We start from the raw sequence: 20,126 nt of genomic DNA on the forward strand, positions 1-20,126 counted from the left end.
AAAGTCCTTCTTTCCAATCTTTTTAAACATTTTTTAGTGTTTTATTTTTGAGAGAGAGAAAGAGAGAGCAGGGGAGGGACAGAAAGACAAGGGATATGCAGAATCCAAAGCAGGCCCCAGGCTGACACAGGGCTCAAACCCACAAACCATGAGATCATGACCTGAGCTGAAGTCAGACACTGAACCAACTGAGCGACCCAGGAGCCCCCTTTGTTCCAATCTTGATTGTCAGTTTCTTCCATTGTTGCTAAATCCTACTATAGAAGGTTTATATAAAAATCCAATGTATTGAATGTGAAATGCCTAGTGCTTGGAGCACAGTTCCAATAAATAGCACTCAATAAATAGCAATTTGTGAAAGTTTTTATTAATATCTAGAATGACAGTATTCTCTTTGACTAAAAAAAGTAAAAAAAAAAAAAAACCAGAGAAGTGAATTTAAAAGAATATAAGAAATCGGAAGTCTTGTGTTCCTCATGAGAATCTCTAGCTCCCTCCAAGAGCTGTGTTTTGTTTGTTTGCTTATTTGTTTGTTTTTTCATTTCTCATAAATTCAACTTAAGAATTCGATACAGGAAATGATTAGATGTCCCCCATTTAAATGATTATGTGAAAAGTTGATTAGATGACCCCTATTTATTAAGGCTCAGTGTGATTTTAAATTGTATAGCCTGTGAAATTTGCAGAATTGAAGCTTGTGTGATTGTGTTTGAACTTGGCTGATTATGAGGGTGGTCAGGGATGCTTTCTTTTATAGCCAAGCAGAGAGACAGGCTCCTCTCTATGCCCATGGGGTCTTGAGTCTCTTTCCAAGAAGAGCAGTTACAACAAACACAATAAGATTTCCAGCTGTTGCCTTGAAAACCCTCTTGCAGATTGTCAGCAGGAGGCTTCGCTGATGACTAGGTTGGGTGTACCTGACACAGAGGAACAAGGCTCTGGAAACAGGAATTTGGGAAGCCTTGTTACAGCAGATTGCATCTGTTACTGACCAGCAAGTCTGAAAACTTCTAATCCTGGACACTTGACTGCTTGACCTTCCTGAGGTGATGGAAACTGCCCTTTAAAGGTCACCAATTTCTGAAAAACCCCAAACAATTCCTTTTCCACTCTTTATGTCCACCCTGCTTTCCTGTTTTTAGAGCCCCACTCCTTTAAACCACTTCCCCAGTGGCCCCATCCTCACTTATATTTTACAATTTTACAACAGACTGTGTTCAGGATTATTGCTAAGTAGCCTCTGGTTTTAGTTAGTTAATCAACTCTGAAGTGTATCTGCGACTGGAAATATCTCTCTTCCCCAATGCTGGCTGAAGAGAAATGTGAGTCTTTCTTCATCATGATGAGTCTTATAGAGACATTGGTTTTTATTATCTCAAAATTGTCCTGTCCTCCTCTTCTCTCTCATGTCACTTCTTTACCCACCAACACTGCAAGATAGAGAGGAGGGCATTTCTCAGGACACAGACCTAAGGCCTGTGCTGTAGGATCAGCAGGCTAGGATTAGAGGCTGTGAGGAAATACTTTCACTTTGTTTCCAAAAAACATGTGTAACTATGATAAAGAGAAAAAATAGCATCTTGGAAATAGTTAAAAGATAAACTGCTGGTTTCATCCACAATTCAGTTTATTATAAAGAACAATCTCGAATTTTTAAGCTTCTCTGTTGTTTTCAGCTCCTAATTGGTTACGTTTCAAAACAACAAAAGGTAGAATTTATTTCTTCAGATATTATTCCCCAATAGTTCAACTATTCTGACATCTGGTGGTTCTGATGTGAGGCTGCTAAGCACCAACCATATATTAATATTTTAGCATTGTCCAAAGCACAGCAAAACCCTGGTGACCTGGTGGGTACAAACATTTCAGTATGAAAAAGTCAAATTATCTGTAAGCAATCATTTAAAAAAAACAACTTCCTAGTTGGTCGAATTTTTCACTATCTAGTAATTATTTTGATGCTGTAGATATATATCTATTTGTATACTTTGGGGGAAGAAATGGCATATGGTAATCTAAATACGGTAAGATGAATTTCAATTATTTCAATTTTGAAAGTACGAATTAATATGGAAGTTTTCACCAAAAGAGTGTAATAAAATTTTCTATATACAATAAAAATTATTTATGGTGTTTTTCTCATCAAAAGACATTTCTGTATCTTGCTATGACAATTATCTGAGGCTATATTTAAGTACCTAAGAATTAAAGTAAAAACTATTATGATGATAATTTATACTTTTCTCTCTTTCCTTTTATTTGCCTCTTATTTACTTCCAAATAACTCTATTGTTTTGAAAGAAAAAAAATGAAGAAATTTATTATGTGTCAAAACCCCCAAAGGAGGGGAGGCTTCAAGTAAAACCAGAATTCATAGCAAATATACTATAAATTATATGAGAAGGTACACCTGATATAGAGGTTCAGGAATGCTCAAATAGAGAACTTGGTTCTCCTTGAGGACATATCTCCTTGTCTTGGAAGAATTAAGATCTTAGCAAATTTCACCAGCTGCATGAGAGAACCTAGTCATCCACTTTTAAATTGGGAGGCTTTAAATTTACCCAATCTGTAAAGCATTCACCACGGTGCCATTTGTATAGACATGCCTTTAAAAAAATACATTTTGATGGTGACAGTTATATTATTTTTAGCTTTGCATAACAGCTGCAGACTATAATTGAGACAACTAAAATTTGTAGGTGACATTCATCTTCGATAATATAATATTTTATGTTAATCACACAAACTGTCGCTCAGTTTCCAGAGCCTCCACCCAGGACTCCTCATGTATTAGTGGGATTTGGGCTAATACTATTTCCAGGAATTATTCCTAGCACCACACAAGGGCTGCAATGCCCAAGAATCAGCATCTAAAGCTTTAGAGGCTCCAGTGCAGAGACTCTCTCCCTGGATACTTCTTGCTTTCTTTTATTTCCCAGATGATTAATTTCACACGATTCCAAAGGCTGCTGCTGCTGTAATCTCTTCAGATCTATTTTGGATAATCACTTCATTGACTTTCTAACCAGAATGTTCTGAATTCTCATGATACTTACACACCATATCACTTTTTCTTAATCCTGCCAACTTCTCATAAAATTTTTTTTTTAAAAATGTCATTGATTGATATGTCAGAATAATTGGCAATAGAAAGAAAATAGAATAGAATGGGCTCAAAAGGAAAGTGTGGCCTTTTCTTTTTTAAGATTATTTATTTATTTTGAAAGAGAGAGTATGTGCTTGTGAGTGAGAGGGGGAGGGGCAGAGAGAGACAGAGAGAGAGAGAATCCCAAGAAGGCTCTGTGCTATCAGTGCTGAGCCCCGCCCCCATGGGGTTTGAACTAAGCCGAAATCAAGAGTCAGCTGCTTACCCTATTGAGCTACTCAGGTGCCCCTCTCCCTTTTTTTTTTTTTTTTTTTTAAAGTTGGAAAGTGCAGTCTTTAATGAGACAATACAAATTGTTGGAATGGGAATTCTGTTAAGAATTTCAAAATTATAAACAACAATAATAACCAGATGATAGGTAAGCAGGAGAAGAAGGAAGAAAGAAAAAATAGGGAGGAGAAATGAAAGGGAAAAGCACAAAAAGTGACTTTGGGAAATGCTTAAAAGAGCAAAATGAAGGCTATCTGGACTCAGAGTAAAAGGTCTTGGCTCCGGGTGCCTCTCCTGCAGTCTCTCCTGGTCAAATCCAGGGGCACCAATTCTAGTGCTCAGCATCCTCTCATCTAATGCAAAATTAGTCTGTTGAAGAAAAAGGAAAAGTTTAAGTTATCTTCCAATTCTAGCATTTTTGAGTAAAAAGTAAATGGCTAGACATCAAAACGTGTCATATCTTTTTAAAATTGCCTGTTTTAATAAAATAGCAAGTTATATCACAAATGTCCATTTTTGCCTTCTATACAATCATGTCATTGAAAACATTATTTTATCAAAGGCAAATCCAACAAATACACTAGGGACATTTTCTGTCCTCTTTTTTTACTGATATCCTGTGACCACTGGAATTAGGACATTTTTTTCCTTTTAATCTAGTTTTCTGTGAACTGAGATACCAGAATTGATGTTTCTGATGTTCACTGGAATAAGGAACTATAGGAAACTTCATGCTGAGTAACAACAAGAATGCTGATTTTCTTTTTCTAAAAGACCAAGACCTCAAATTCTATTAACCACTGACTACTTTTTCTAGAACTAGGCTTATGCTTAAGATGTGACATCTTAATTACAGTTTTTAGCCACTACTGTCACAAATCATTGATTCTGCAAAAGCCTTTTCTTGCAAGTAATTTTCTCTATCATTTTTGCGAACGTTTATTCACCACTCAGCTGAGCATTCTCAGTGAAAACCCAGATTCCTTTCTTCCTACCTTGTTCTTCCAATTTTCTACTAAATCCTTTGCTTTATCTGATTGCTCATGGATCTTCTACAGACTTGCCACTATGAAGTGGTACAACGTTTGAAAAAGAGAGTATAGGGGCGCCTGGGTGGCTTAGTGGGTTAAGCGTCCGACTTTCGCTTAGGTCATGATCTCGCGGTTCGTAGGTTCGAGCCCCGCGTCGGGCTCTGTGCTGACTGCCAGCTGGGAGCCTGGAGCCTGTTTCAGTCTGTGACTCCCTCTCTCTCTGACCCTCCCCTGCTCACACTGTCTCTCTCTCTCTCCTAGAAATAAATAAAACATTAAAAGAAAAAAAAAAAGAGTATATAATTATCTTTCCCTTCAGCTTCCATGAATGTCCTGATCTCCAGCTACGAGTTAGTCTTCTGAGATGGCCATGTTTGAGAAAAGAGCAAATATAGTATTCATAGATGCTTCCAGCCCCTTAGAGAAGCCCTTCTTTTGGATGGGGTGGCCAGTATTCTCAGGGTGGGTTTGCGGGGCTTCTTGTAACAGGGCTTGTCTAGATGTTCCCAATGTGCCCCGTCACCCAGCAACTTTACATAGCAGTGCAAGCAGGGTTTCTATTTGTGGCCGGATCTTCTCCCTGAGGGTCTCCAGTGTCCGGGAGCCCTGCCTGGGCTTTTTCAACTCTGAATCCTCAGGGTATTTCTCTTGGTTGGAATCTCTCCTGTAGCATCTCACTCTGTTCTTCAGCCCACATCCCAAATTATTTCTGCTGTATGACTGCCTCAATTCCTGGTTTATTTTTTTTTTTAATTAGAAGTGAATAAAAAGAAAGAATACATAATTATAGAATGTTAGAACTGAATAGGATCCTAGCAAGCGTCAAGGTCAAATAATTCCATTTTAGAAAAGAGAAAATAGCTCCAGAGAGGCCGGATGATTGTCCTCATGGTAAACTACAGCCGGTAAATAGCAAAGATGAGGCTTATATACCTGACTTCTACATCCAGGGCCTTTTCCACATTGCTGCCATGAATTAGATGGGCATTTCGTGTACCTTGATATAGTCAGTGAGTGACAAGAGTCTCCCTTATATGTACATTCACCTCTTGTACCTGCAACTCCAGTTGCAATATGTGAAGTTTATTAACTATAAAATCCATATAAGTTGAAGATAAAGTTTTCTTATATCATCTTCCCTCATCTGAGACTGGGCCAAGAAGGAAAAGATAGTTCAGTTTTTCCAACTTTGATAAGCAATGACTTGGTCTCTCCTCTTTTGGAAGATATTTTTTTAGAGTCATCATAAAAATCCCCTGGGAGGTGTGCCTGCGTGGCTCAGTCAGTTGACCATCCGACTCTTGATTTCAGTCAAGTCATGATCCCAAGGTTGTGGGATCGAGGCCCATATTAGACTTAGCATTGATTGTGGAACCTGCTTAAAATGTTCTCTCTCCCTCTGCACCCTTCCCCCAATCACGCTCTCTCGCTCTCTCTAAAATAAAATATAAAAATAAAAATATCCCTTTAGGGGCACTTGGATAGCTCAGTAAATTAAGCATCCAACTTTGGCTCAGGTCATGATCTCGCATTTCTTGAATTTGAGCCCCACATCAGGCTCTGTGCTGACAGCTCAGAGCCTGGAGCCTGCTTCAGATTCTATCTCCTTCTCTCTCTGTCCCTTCCCTGCTTGCACTCTGTCTTTCTCAAAAATAAACATTAGAAATTTTTTTAAAAAAAATCCCCTAGAAGACAAAAACTTAAACAGGAGCTGATTCTTTATGATCTGGGGTGTACAGGTGCAGAGTTAATATAATTTAAAAATGGCAAAATCAGTGCAACTTTGAGGATAAATACCCAATAATGACAGCTTCTTGCCTTTGAACTCATATTTGGTCTGAGCTGAGCATGTCATTTACAAATGAGTATTTTGAGTCAAAAGGTCAGACAGACTAAAATAAAAGAACAGAAAGATTGGACATGTCTTTCTTCATGCCTCAAAAACACGGCCGCTCATATTAATGGTGAGTTAATTGTCTCATTCTGGTATGTACAGAACTCCATTTGTTTCCTTATCCTGTTAAGATGCTGATATTATAAATGATTCCTCCTTTGTTCTGACAGCCTGAAAGCTACTGTACCCATTTAAAGAGTTATGAGTCTATCTCAGCTGAATTCCAGAGTGATTATGAAGCCGCTGCTACTGTTGCCTGATATAAATCATGGAGTCATAAATGAAAACACATCATGGCAGCCTCTGGACAGCATAGCCTTTGTCTTAGGAGCTATTACCAAGTGAGATCGTTTGCAGGGAGGTTTATAAGTCGTAGTAGTTATACTTTGCAAAAGCAAAGATGGAACTGTTGTGAAATGCTATTCTATCCTTTGGCCCCTGTTAGCATGCACCTTGGTTACCAGGCAGACCTCACAGGCACCCAAGGAAGTAAAGAAACCATCAATATCTATCTTTATTTAAGGATAAATAAAGAATGGTCGAAAAATTATCTGCAATTGCCTTTTGCTTAGGCCTAGAAGAAATGGTGATATCCAAGCACACCTGAAGCCAGAAAAGAAAATGTTTCCCAGAAATCTCTCACCCTTGTTCTAAAGCCATCCTTCTTCCTTTTCACTTCCATGCCTCGCTCCTCCCCACTATTAGTCCTGGTCTGATGGAACTTTCTCAGTGCTTTCTCCCTTGTTGCCATGATTTCTTCTGCAATTTTAGAACTAAAAGATAAGTGTAGTAGGAGATAATGGAGACATTGGAAAAGGACTCAAATATTGAGTTCATACTTTGCTCTAAAGCCTGTCATATCATTTTATTTAATATCCAGAACAAATTGAAGCTGTTATCAATTCCATTTTAGAGTAGAAGAAACTGAGACTCATGAAACTTAAAATAACTTATCAATGGGCTTTTATTGGTAAGTTACAAATTTTAAGCCCAAAGTCTATACTTTTCTCTCTATGATATTGTTAACTCAGGAGGTCCTTGAAAGATTTCTACTGGTGGAGTAAGGGGTTGGGTGATTTTTAAAATACCAGAGGATATGTATTAAAGAATAAGAGGGGCGCCTGGGTGGCTCAGTAGGTTAGGGTCTGACTTCAGCTCAGATCATGATCTCACCACTCATGAGTTCAAGCCGTGAGTCGGGCTCTGTACTGACAGCTCAGAGCCTGGAGCCTGCTTCTGATTTTGTGTGTGTGTGTCTCTCTCTCTGCCCATCTCCTACTCTGTCTCTTTCTCTCAAAAATAAAATAAATCTTTAAAAAAAGAATAAGAATTATAGGGGAAAGGACACATTCACAAGGCAAGCGTCAAAAAGACAGTAATACAAGGAGTCCACCAGTGTATCTCCCCATCTCTCTATAAAGTGGCTTGCGAGGTCATAGTCTGCATCAGCTAGTGTGGATTTTATTCCAGGAGAGGAACCTGTGGGTATCTCTTTTCATGCATATAAGATAATGACTTCACTAATGATGGGATACATAGGCTGTTTAGCCCCAGGCAGTCTGGATTTTGAGTGTCAGATACTTACCAGTGTGTTCTGGGATTACCAACTGCCTGATACCTGGGACAGCTGGGAAGCTTCAGTGCTCATGCTTGGGTTTCAGGACCCTGCTTGGGAGGATGCTTTCAATTCCATTGGGTGCCACCCTTCTGTCTAGGAAAAGGGGAGTCCCCTAGTAACCAGCTAGTGTGTGGCCCCGGCCACCCAGAGTGAGTCCCTAGTGTTGTTTTCATATGATCCTGATGTAGACATGCTATTTAAACTATGGGCAGTTAGCATACATCTTCTCCTCTCCATGCTATTTAAACTATGGGCAGTTAGCATACATCTTCTCCTCTCCATGCTATTTAAACTATGGGCAGTTAGCATACATCTTCTCCTCTCCATGCTATTTAAACTATGGGCAGTTAGCATACATCTTCTCCTCTCCAAGGATCAGACTACAACTCTTTAAAATACATACCTGCTATGTTGCTTTTGAAAACCACCCTTTGGTCATTTACTAACATGGTGCCAATGACAGAAAGTCATCAAAGAGTTAATGGGTATCCTTAAAATTTCTATTTTCTTCTAAGTGATTAAAGTGTTTTAAAAATGTTGGCTTTTGCTCCTCTTTGCCCCCTTAACAGCCAAGTAAGGGAAATGAGGCTGAGAAGCATAATGCATCTTGCCCTGGGGCTTCTGCAGCCAAAAGGTAATGCCAAGATGAGCAGTAGACTAGACTTCTCTAATTTTCCATCCCGGTGCTTATCCCCCTGCCAGGAATGTGACTGGGGTGTTAAATTTAGAAGCACTAACTTAGTGAGGAATTTAAACAGAAGTTCAAACCTATCTGTGGCAGTTCTAATTTACAGTTTGTTGTTGGCAGTATGTGGATTTAGGGAATTAAGGGATTTGGCATGATACTCACTTTGCCTGCTTATGCCTCTTCTCACTATAATTTGACTCAATGCAACAAATATTTCTTAAGCACCTACAACAGGGCACTTTGCTGAGTACATTGGAAAATAGATGAGTAAGACACTTCTTACCGTCCAGGAACTTTACGTGGATGTATCCATCTTATTTTATACCTTGAGCAGTATTGACTGTAAGCGTATCTGCTGAGGTACATGCAATTATCTTTGGAAGCTGCGCAGAAGAAAGAGATCCTGAGCCATTGGTAACAAACGCCTGCTTTTTTCATGGCGGTGTTGATTGTTACAATGAAGACAAATTAAACAGGAAAGCAAATGAGCATGTCAGCTTTAGAGTGTGAGCACGGCTTTTTCAGAAGAAATGGCTCTCGGCATTTTCCCGGTAGGTCATGGGACCTTGGAGGTGGTTGATTTAGGTCTGTCACTGCTTTAGTATCCTTGGCATGAAATCTCCATCCAGGAAGGCTCTCTCCTGGAGAAACAAGTTCTTCCTTTTTCAGAGGTTTTTCTGCTGGCAAATCTACCCCGACTTTCTGAATGAACTGAATGAAGTACAGAATCCTGCCTCCTCCTGAAAATACAAAAAAAAAAAAAGGGTGGGGGGGAAGCAATGACTTCATCATTATCATAATTATACCAGAGCTGGCCCTAAATCTCAAATCACGGGGATACTCTTTTCATCACATCTTAAGTATGACTTTGATTGCCAATCATTCACAAAACAGCAAATGTCAGAGCTATTTGGGGTCTTCAGAATCTTAAATGCAGGAAATTATTTCTTTCTTCCTAAAACAAATTAAGAATTATATGAAAGAAAAAAAATGAATGTTAAAAGGGAAAAGCTGCAAATCCAGAAATAAACGGGCCAAGAAATAGAGATCAATGCATAGAGACATAAATCAGAAATACTGACATTTAGTGAGACGGGGGAAAAAATCTTGTTAATCTGCTGTGCTTGAAAAACCCTATGGGTCAGCTGGGCAGTCTAATTGACTATCACTACAGGCTGTGACATGGCTATCAAAAAGGTCAGTGTAATTTGGGGCTGGCGATGCAGAGTCATCACTTCCTGAAGTGGAGAGATAATGCTCCCTGTCTGCAGACTGGGCTTCACCCAGAAAATATTTAAGTGACTATCAAGGTGAATTTGTGAAAAGACACTGAGCCACCTTCAGACTTGAGCACAGGTGACTAGAGATCTGCAAGGTGACACCACCCTTGACTCTCCCACCAGTGGAGCAGCCCTACCCAGTAAGGAAGCACTAGGTCTTCTGAGAGAGTTTCTTCATACCCAGTGGCCCTAATTTAACTTGTCAGTTGCCTGTCTATAGATCAGAAGTTTCAGATCACTATTACGGAGTTAACTTTGTAAGAAGCATGAAGAGTTCCTGAGAGCCTTGAAAATCCATTTAGAAGAGGAGATCTTAGATATTTCAGTTTACAGTGAGAACTAAGCTGCTCTTGATGTCTTTGTGGCCGAGATAGGAATGTTGCTCAAATGAGATCTTTGACTTCTTTAAAATTCTGCTGGACAGAAACTAAAAGCCTTTCAGTTTCTTTATAACTTCTTATCTTAGTATAGATTCAGATTTACCGGGAAAGTTGCAAAGATAGTACCAAGAGTCTCACATGTCCCGTATCCAGGGTCTCCTATGTTTTTTTTTTTTTTTAATATTACAGAACACTTGTTTCATTTAGTTTTTGTTTTTTTTTTTAAAGTTTATTTATTTATTCTTGAGAGACACAGAGGCTGTGTGAGCAGGGAGCTGCAGAGAGAGAGGGAGAGAGAAAGAGTCTCAAGGAGGCTTCACACTGTCAGCACAGAACCTGATGCAGGGCTTGAACTCACAAAATGGTGAGATTGTGCCCTGAGCTGAAACCAAGAGTCAGACACTTAACCAACTGAGCCACCAGGTGCCCTGAAACTTGTTTCATTTGGTGTATAACTTTCTCAGCATACATAAAATAACTATTGTAATTGTATTAAACAACCGCTAGAAATCACAACCACCATATATAACCCTCCCGTAGCCTGGTTCTTCATGAACCACTGTGCTGATTGCTATCCAATCTGAGAAAACTGTGGTTTCTGAAATGTTTCCATTATGCCTTTTATTTAGGCAGTTATTTTATTCTTATCACTTACAGTTTTTTTTAAAAAAGTATTTCTTTGGGGCACCCAGTTGGCTCAGTCGGTTAAGTATCCAACTTCAGCTCAGGTCATGATCTCATGGTCCATGGGTTCAAGCCCCAGGTCAGCACAAGCCCCTCTGAGCTGTCAGCACAGAGCCTGGCGCCTGCTTCGGATTCTGTGTCTCCTTCTCTCTCTCTGCCCCTCCCCTGCTTGCACTCTGTCTCTCTCTGTCTCAGAAATAAATTAAAAAACATTTAAAAAATTTAAAAATAAAGATTAAAAAAAGTATTTCTTTTTCATTCAGAGTAGAGAGAGAATGAGAGATCCTACATTTTAACATTTNCGAAAACTAGGGCTTATTTTCAAGTGGCATTTATGTTAGTTTATTTTGAGTCAAGAAATATAAATAAAGATAAATAAATAAATTAAAATTTTAAATTAATTAATTAATTAAAATACATTTAAAAATTTCATTGAAAATGAAATTATTCGACAACTTAGTGGAAGTCAGAATGAACAATAGTCACTGTGCTTGGAAGTGGAAATAATAACAGTTGTTATGAAACAGAAGGTCCTGGCTGCTGTTTGTCTTCTCTTTTTAAGGAAGTTTTTAATGATCTTTGACACTATTCTGTTTATAAAATGTACAATAGAGAGAAGACAGCAATAGAGAACAGGGAAGAAGAAGAGGCAGGAAGTTACTGACTCTCCAGTTATTCCAGTTATATGGCCAGTTATGAATTTACACTCATAAACCCTCAAGATTTCCTAGCTATAGAATAGTAGCCCTAAGTGAAGTGATTGTTTTCTGAGCTAATCCATTCAGAGGCAGAAAGAGGGAAATTCCCTAACTTCTACATGAAAAGGAAGATGGATAGTGGATGGTGTAAAAAAAAAAACAAAAAACAAAAACAAAAAACAGAGAGAGAGAGAGAGAAAGTAAGGGTGGGAAGAGGATGAAAGGGACAGAGATGAAAAGGAAATCAGTATATTAAACATTGGAAAGAGGAAGAAAAATTAAGTGAAAGGCAGTGAGTCTACTTTTAAGTATCATTTTCTCCAAAGCTCAACATGTTCTGAGTAGAAATGCTTGTTGTTGCTGTCTTTTTCCCAGATTGATCAAGGTATAATTGACTAATAAAATTGTGAGAAATTTAAAGCATATGGCATGATGATTTGGTACACGTATACATTGTGAAAGGACTCCCCCTGTCGAATTAAGTAACACATCCATCACCTCACATATTTACCTTCTTACTTTCTTTGGTGAGAATATTTAAGTTCTACTCTATGAGAAGATTTCGATGATCCAATACAGTGTTATCAATTACAGTTACCATGTTAAACATTAGATCCTCAGACCTCATTTATCTTATAGTTGAAGGTTTGTACCCTTTTACCAGCCTCTCCCTGTTGCCCCTCCCCATTGGCCCCTGGCAACCACTTTTCTACTCCCAGTGTCTGAGTTCAACTCTGTTTGTTTGTTTTCGATTCCCCATATAAGTGATTCCATGTGGTATTTGTCTTTCTTTGTTTTGCTCATGTCCCTTCCGGTTCCAAATGTCCCAAGTGACAGGATTTCTTTCATTTTTAAGGCTGAATAATATTTCATTGTATATGTATACCACATATTCTTTATCCATTCATCCATCAACAGACTGTTTCCAAACCTCGGCTAATGTGAATAATATTGCAACGAACACGGAAGTGCAGATTTCTCTTTGAGATACTGCGGATATGATTCCCTTTGGACGTATACCCAGTAGTGGGATTGCTGCCTCATATGGCAGTTCTATTTTCAGTTTCTTGTGGAGCCTCCATACTGTTTTATATAGCAGCTGTGCCAGCTTACCTTCCTACCAACAGAAAAAGTGCACCCGTGTTCCCTTTTCTCCACATCCTCGCCAGCATCTGTTATGTCTTGTCTTTTTAATAGCGGACAATGTAATGGGGGTGAGGTGATATCTCATTGTGGTTTTGATTTGTATTTCCCTGATGATTAGCCATGTGGAACACCTTTTCATGCAACTCTGAGCTAATTGCTCATCTTCTTTGGAAAAATGTCTACTCAGGTCCTTCGCTTGTTTTTAAAATTGGGTTATTTGTCTTTTTGCTACTGAGTTGTATAAGCTCCTTGTATATTTTGGATATAAACTCTTTATATTTATATAGGATATGTGGTTTGCAAATATTTTCTCTCATTTCATACGTTGCCTTTCATTTATTGATGGCTTCTTTGCATGCAGGAGACGTTTAGTTTGCTTTTTATTGCTTTGTCGCATTTGTTTTTGATGTCAGATCCCCAAAACCATTTTCAAGACCACTGTAAAGGAACTTACCTGCTATGTTTTCTTCTAAGAGTTGTGCAAGTCTTTAATCCATTTTAAGTTGACTTTTTTGTGTATGTTGTGAGAGAGGTGTCCAGTTTCATTCTTTTGCATGTGGCTATCCAGTGTCCCAACATAGTTTATTCTCTTATTATTAATATCTTACATTAGTATGTTACATTTGTCACAGTTAATGAACAATAATTGATTTATTATTATTAACCAAAGTCTACACTTTGTTCAGATTCCATTTGCTGTATTTTTTTAATCTTTTAGTTTTTACATAATGTCTTTTTTTCTGTTAAAGATTCTATTCAGGATATCACATTACATTTAGCCATCATCTTTCCTTAGACTTCTGTAGGATGTGATAGTTTCTCAGACTTTCCTGGTTTTTGATAACTTTGGCTTTTTGAAGAGTAAGGTCAGCCAACTGAAAGAGCTCCCAATGACTGAAGCAGGAAAAATTTGAGCGATAAAATAATCTTGGTTTATAATCCCAAATATAAAATAGATATCCATGAGTCCATGCTGATGTAAATGAATGATAGATTGGTTGAGTGAAAGAATGAATGAATATACACATACATACATTCATACTTCAATAAAATGGAGGAAGAATAGGCAAATCTCCCATGCAGAAGAATTTTAATTAATTTATGTAGATTATCCACCTCCAAGGAGATGGTGCGTAACTCTCCGCTTTTTAACTGCGGGTTGTGCATCGTGACTTCCTTTCAGAGAGTACTGTATGGAAAGGGTGGGGAAAGTAACATCACAGTGGAGAAACCCGATAAACACCCTGAGCCAGGTGGTTAAAGTGAACTTCAACAAAATAAATTATGTTGATGGCTTGTGCATCTGACATGATGTGATAACTAGGGCTCTTTGCCTCGGTGGTCTTCTTCCCAAAACTCAGGACCCAGCCTAATCAAGAGAAAAACATCAGACAAATCCTAACTGAAGGATATCCCACTATCGACCATTTTTCAGTTGAGAACAAAAGAAGAAAAACAGTGCTGGGATATCCATCAGGATAAAAGGACTGGTTGTAATGATTGCTTATATCTTCCTCAGCTCTATTTTTTTTTCCCAGGAGCAACTGAAAACTCAGAGAAGAAAGTAACCATAAAGCCCAAACAAGCAATCCTTTTCTGTCTTTTCACCTGGCTTTGGCAATTAAAGGATGAAATGTACATGCTGTCATCTGATACGAAGCTGCGTTTACCCCACTGCTGAGCACATGTCTGGTGGTGGTACAGATGGGAGTGACAGTTCCCAGCCCTGCTGTAACCATGCTGTCCAGGTTGGGGTAAAGTGACAGGAGAACTGACCAGCAGCAGGCAAATGAGATCCATACTCCCAAAGGGTGTTTACCATCATAGAAATGGTTGTTTTCTATCTGAGCCTAGGGCCCTACAGCTGAGCATGTGATGCAAAATGACGCGAGCAGTGTGGCTATATTTTAATACGGAAATATCCTAGTTAAACCTTGGAAGCCATTTATTCCCAGCATTTGCTCACTATGAATTTGATTACATATTATATACTCTCCAAAGCCCGAATGTTTTCTAGTTCTATTTTAATTCTGTTTATTGTTGAGAGTAAATCCTTTATTTTTCCTCCTGGATCATTGTCATGTGGGCAGGGGCCTACTTTATATGATAAATTTGAAATATTTCTTACGAAAAGAGTGTGAGGCTTGTCAATTTTCTTCTTATAGAACCCATTCATCAACACTGCCCCACCCACACATTTCAAGCACTGTCACTAAAAAGATATCTTGAATTCTTAAGGCATATAATGTTGGTGCAGTTTTATCATGTAAATATAGTTAACCACAGACTAAATTAAAATAGTAATCTGAAATTATTTTTCATAATCACATTCCCATTTTCTATTTCACGTTTTCTAACACATTTAAAATTTGTTAATATATTTTGTTGTATGGATTGCATATCTTTAAATAGCCATTACTTCTTTTTCTCTAAATAGATACTTCATTAATCACTGAGTGATAAGAAGTAATGATATCACTTTTTAAGCATTTTCATGTGATTCTTTGGATATTTTTTCTTCTTGAAGTATTTGATTGCTTGATAGTATTAAATTATTGAGAGGTTATTAGGAATTTTACACCGCCATCCAGTGATGTGCACGCTCAAATATGTGGAGGTTTGGAGAAGCCGGGCAATTTTCTGGCCCATGTGAAATACCTGCCTACACACTGCCAGCCCTTTCCAATAGATGAGAGGAATTCTTATTTTAGTAACTCTTAATTTTAATCTCAATTTCTTCATCCTTTATAATTTATACTCCAAACTGTGGATTGTGGCTTGCCTTTGGAAAAGATGAAACTTGTATATGACGCACAGCATTCTTCTGATTTGTGTACTTGTAACAGTGATGGACATTTATTGACTGCTCACTATTTGCCAGGCACTGTTTTAAGTGCTTTTCATGTACTAATTCATGTAATGCTGACACCAGCTTTAGGAGGCAGATACTATGTTGTCTTTGTTTAGCCCAAAGTCACATAGTAAATGACAAACCTGTATTTAAACCTAGTGAGGCTGGTTCCAGAGTCCAAGTGCCTAACCAGTAGGCTCTTCTCTTACCTAGTCTCTACTCCCTGAACACACACACACACACACACACACACACACACACACACACACTAGCTCTACTCCGTCCCCACATACATGCTCACATGTACTGGCCCCTGACCGCCTACCATCACCTCACACCAGAATCCCACCTTGGTTTTTTTTGTATGTGGGGTTACCTTGCTAGCCCTGAAACTTATAGCCTTGCAGACTTGAATAGATTACTCACTTTTAAGTTTTTTATTCTTCAATAAAAGTCAGGGGATTATAATTAGTGATAGCAGTTTGAGCTCCAATCTTAAAATAAAAACCAAAGAAGACTTAATGATATAATCTTAAAAGATGCTATTTCTATATAGGGGTAGCAATTTTTTTCCTCCAAGAGAATAGAAAATAGGAATAAAATAGAGATGATTCCAGCAAGACAACATAGGATGTGTTCTCTATAAGAGAATAATATTTTGAATTAGCTGAATTATTAATTCTGCAACAAAATATGGCCATAAAGTAGTATATTCCATAGAAAGACTAGCTAACTACCAGTCTCTCAGTATTGGCTTCTCCCGTAGGTGATTGAGTGTCGTTGAGGGAGCTGTGTGAAGAACGTGAGGTGTGTGTGTTATGGGGCAGGGGAGAGAGGAGACAATAGCAATGTACCCATATGTTTTGTGGTGGTGAGATTGCATGTGTGTTTATGGGAGATGGGATAGAGCCCCGTGCCAAGCAGAATAGAACACTGTCCTTGATCCAGATAACCAAGAAATGAACATTTTTTATGAATAAAATAAAGTGCTAGGAAGAAAATGTTCTCTTGTATTTCAGAGCATAGAAAGTTCTCTAAGAATTACAGTAAAAAAAAAGTTTCTCAGAAACGATAGGATCTGAGTTAGGTCCAAAAAAATCATTATTTACTGTATTATTTGTTTCTAACCCCCTTCTTGGTACTACTTTCTCTTCTCCCCTTTCAAACGTATAAATAGCAAATGACACAATGGAATGGAAAATATCATGGGTCCTGATATAGGAGAATGATATAGTTTACCTGAAAGGGTCAATCTTTCAATGGCTCATATATTGGTTCTTGGGCATCTATTAATTATGCATGTGCTATATTTTGGAATGCTTTATCAAGCAAACTTCAAGAAGAGGAATTCTGTGGGGACAGCAGTCCTGTCCCTAGTAGGTCTTGCCCTCTTTAGTGGAAATAGTCTGTTGAATCATTGCTTCAGGTCATCCATACCTATCTTCAGTCAGATTCTTTTTTTTTTTTTTTTCTCATGTCACTGACATTTTGGAGCAGGATCTATAAATATGAGCCTGCCTAGGAGTCAGATTCAATATTTTTTAAATACTTCAATTTACTTAACACTTGGCTCTGCTAATCCAATACATTTTAATTCAACCAGGCTATGTCAGGATGAATGAGCCATCATCTAAGTACTGGGGATATAAAGATGAAGAAGAAATATTCAATTAATGGTTCCTTGAACTTAGGCTTTCAGACAATGTCTTTTTGATTATTCCTTGAGACTTAGAACTCCCAGCCTATTGGGCAGCTGGTTGACTTCCATTACATACCAGAAACACACCAGAAATCAAGTTCATGAGTCCACAGCTACTAGAATGCTTTCTTCCTTCCCTACCAGAAGGGAAGTATTGTTTCAGTGTCCCTCAGAAGCGTCTCTAGACCCTACCTACAGCTTGTCGAAGCATTCCAGGGTAGTCATTTTTAAGCTTTCAGTGGAGCCACAGCTCTTGCCAGAAATAGTTCCTATCCAGAGTCTCCTGAGGTTAACCGTGGAAATAAGTGATATGAATCTACATTGAAAGACAAGGCATGGACCCCCAAGTTCTAAGAATCATCCTATCACATGTAAGATATTGAGGTAGACGATGAATTTACTAATACTTCTGGACCATAAAGAAACATCTTTGAGTCATATATGAAGGCCATTTATTCCCCAGTAGTGACAGTTTACCTTAATGTCACTTCCTAAGGAAGGTGGAAGTATAAGGGTGGAAAATCATCTGGAAGAGTCATCCTCATATAAAATGGAAGCAAGGGGATCTCAACAAGGCTAATATACAGAAGAAATATGAAGAGAGGGATCAGGAAAATGTGTTGAGAAAGATGAGGTTTATCTCTAGCCTCAACCCAATGAACTCTAGCAAAAATGATTTTAAAAATGTTTTTAAGGTTTCTAGTGAACTTGTAACTTGCCCTTATTTATTTGCTTCTATTCCCAGTAAGCAGAAAAATAACAGTATTTTAGAAAATCTGTTTACTTGTTTCCAGAGTGGGATGCAAAAAATGGTAGAACTGGGTCCCACTCTATGCCGGAGGGGAGAGCTTCAAGGTGAAAAATTGTAGGGGTGCCTGGGTGGCTGAGTTGGTTAAGTGCCCAACTTCAGCTCAGGTCATGATCTCACGGTTCGTGGGTTCAAGCCCCACTTCAGGTTCTGTTCTGGCAGCTCAGAACCTGGAGCCTGTTTCAGATTCCGTCTCTTCCTCTCTCTCTCTGCCCCTCTCTCGCTCATGTTCTGTCTCTCTCTGTCTCAAAAATAAATAAACTATTTTAAAAAGGTGAAAAATTGTTCACCTACGGGGAAGAAATGGGAACAGACCCTAAATCTCTGCACAAGATAGTTTTGTAGATAGATTTCTTGGTTCAGAAGTGATTTTAGAAAAATGTAGGCCAACAGGATCCCTGAGTGATTGTCTTCATCATATCTTTTCATTCTGCATTTTTGATACTTTGATATCTTGGGGCTTTGCTACCCCTGGAGGGGCTGCCCTTCCCGTACTAACCATTTCCTAGTGTTTTTCATATGCAAACCAGGCAGTCCAGAGCCCATACTTGGAACCAACTTCTTAATCATTCTTTTATGCTTGAACTACTATGTCCCTTCCCTAACTTCTTTAGGGCCAGATAGCAGACAAGAGGGTTGATTGAATGACATTATTCAAGCTAGTCAATTCTAAACTTAATTACCCTGCCTTTACCATTCCTTTTACAAAAACCACAATAAAGTTTCTTGCCCATATTTTTCCCTCACTTCTGCTTCCTGACCACACCTGATCCTTCCCTGTATGCCCCCCTCCATGGACGGCACGCCCCTCTTTTTGGGATCTGGGACTATAACACACTATTGTTTCAAAGACATTTATATCTTCATCTGTTGGCCTCACCATACCTAAACAATATTAAAATTTTAAAACACTTATTTTAAACAAGTTGTTCCCATGTTCTCCATACTTATGGAGGATAGATTTTTGCACATTTTTCTGGATGTGGCATCCCCCGTTTTCTCTTTTTATTCATTTGGAAACAGGAAGAATTGTGTGGCTTGTTTTAAAACAGTGCTTATGACCATTTTTGCTTAAAAAATATTTAGGTTTGATTCATGCAACCAAGATTTTTTTTGTGTATTCACACTCAGTAATGTTTTAAGTATAAGTCATATTTATGCATTACAAGTTTCTGATCAACCTGATTTCAAAATTAACCCTTCCATTTCACTCATATGTTACGTTTAAGAAATGAAACAAATGAACGTAATGGGGAGAAGGAGAGACAAACCAAGAAACAGACTCTTTACTATAGAGAACAAACTGAAGGTATAGGGGGAAGTGGACAGGGGAATGGGTGGAAAAGGTGTTGAGGAATAAGGAGTGCACTTGTGATGAGCCCTGGGTGTTGTATGGAGATGCTTAGTCACTAAACTCTATACCTGAAGCTAATATTATATTGTATGTTAACTAACTGGAATATAAATAAAAACCTGGAAAAAAAAAAAACAACCTTGACATCCTTAGTATTACACAGGTCAAGATCTCCTCCATTTCCTGACCTTTGCCCTTTTTTTTAATCCATTCAAATCCTATGAGCACATGCAGCTCCCAGATCTGGAGGTGAACTTAATCTCAACAGAAGATACTTCTGTCTCTCTAACTCAACATCTGTTGAGTTGAAGGAAATTGTCCTTCGCCCTTGTCACTCCCCAGCCATCCACCCAATCCCGGCAGCTCCTTTAGTCCCGAGTCCTTCCTCAGTGCACTACTCTTTTGGTGTCAGCATCTAATTCCTCCAGGACCAAAAATCCCCCTGAGTTTTGCTAGTGGGTCCTGCTACATCTGCTAGAGTCTGGAGTCTCACTCCTGCACCTCAGACCTGAGACTGGGATCTCAGAAATAGATAGAGTTCTCTACGGCTGACCACTCTCAAAGACACCAAGATATGGCATGATCCTAACTCCTGTCTCTATGCTTTGCCTGCCTT

The 20,126-nt window shown here is 38.5% G+C and overlaps 1 protein-coding gene and 1 long non-coding RNA gene across 4 annotated transcripts in view; one reads left to right on the forward strand and one right to left on the reverse strand.

Annotated features, from left to right (window-relative positions):
- Positions 1-20,126, forward strand: part of LOC144239297 (uncharacterized) — a 280,545-nt gene that overhangs the window by 257,779 nt on the left and 2,640 nt on the right. The gene's annotated exons all lie outside the window — the stretch shown is intronic.
- LOC144239296 (uncharacterized) overlaps positions 3,216-20,126 on the reverse strand; it is a 154,601-nt gene continuing 137,690 nt past the window's right edge. The window contains exons 3-4 of the mRNA XM_077773336.1: positions 8,894-9,350; positions 3,216-3,748 (exon numbers count right to left, since the gene is read on the reverse strand). Of these exons, the coding sequence (XP_077629462.1) occupies positions 9,079-9,350 (272 nt within the window). The 3' untranslated portion in view covers positions 3,216-3,748; positions 8,894-9,078. The remainder of the gene's footprint in view (positions 3,749-8,893; positions 9,351-20,126) is intronic.

This window comes from Crocuta crocuta, unplaced genomic scaffold, assembly GCF_008692635.1.
Source record: "Crocuta crocuta isolate KB4526 unplaced genomic scaffold, BGI_CrCroc_1.0 scaffold16, whole genome shotgun sequence".
Classification (NCBI taxonomy): Eukaryota; Metazoa; Chordata; class Mammalia; order Carnivora; family Hyaenidae; genus Crocuta; species Crocuta crocuta.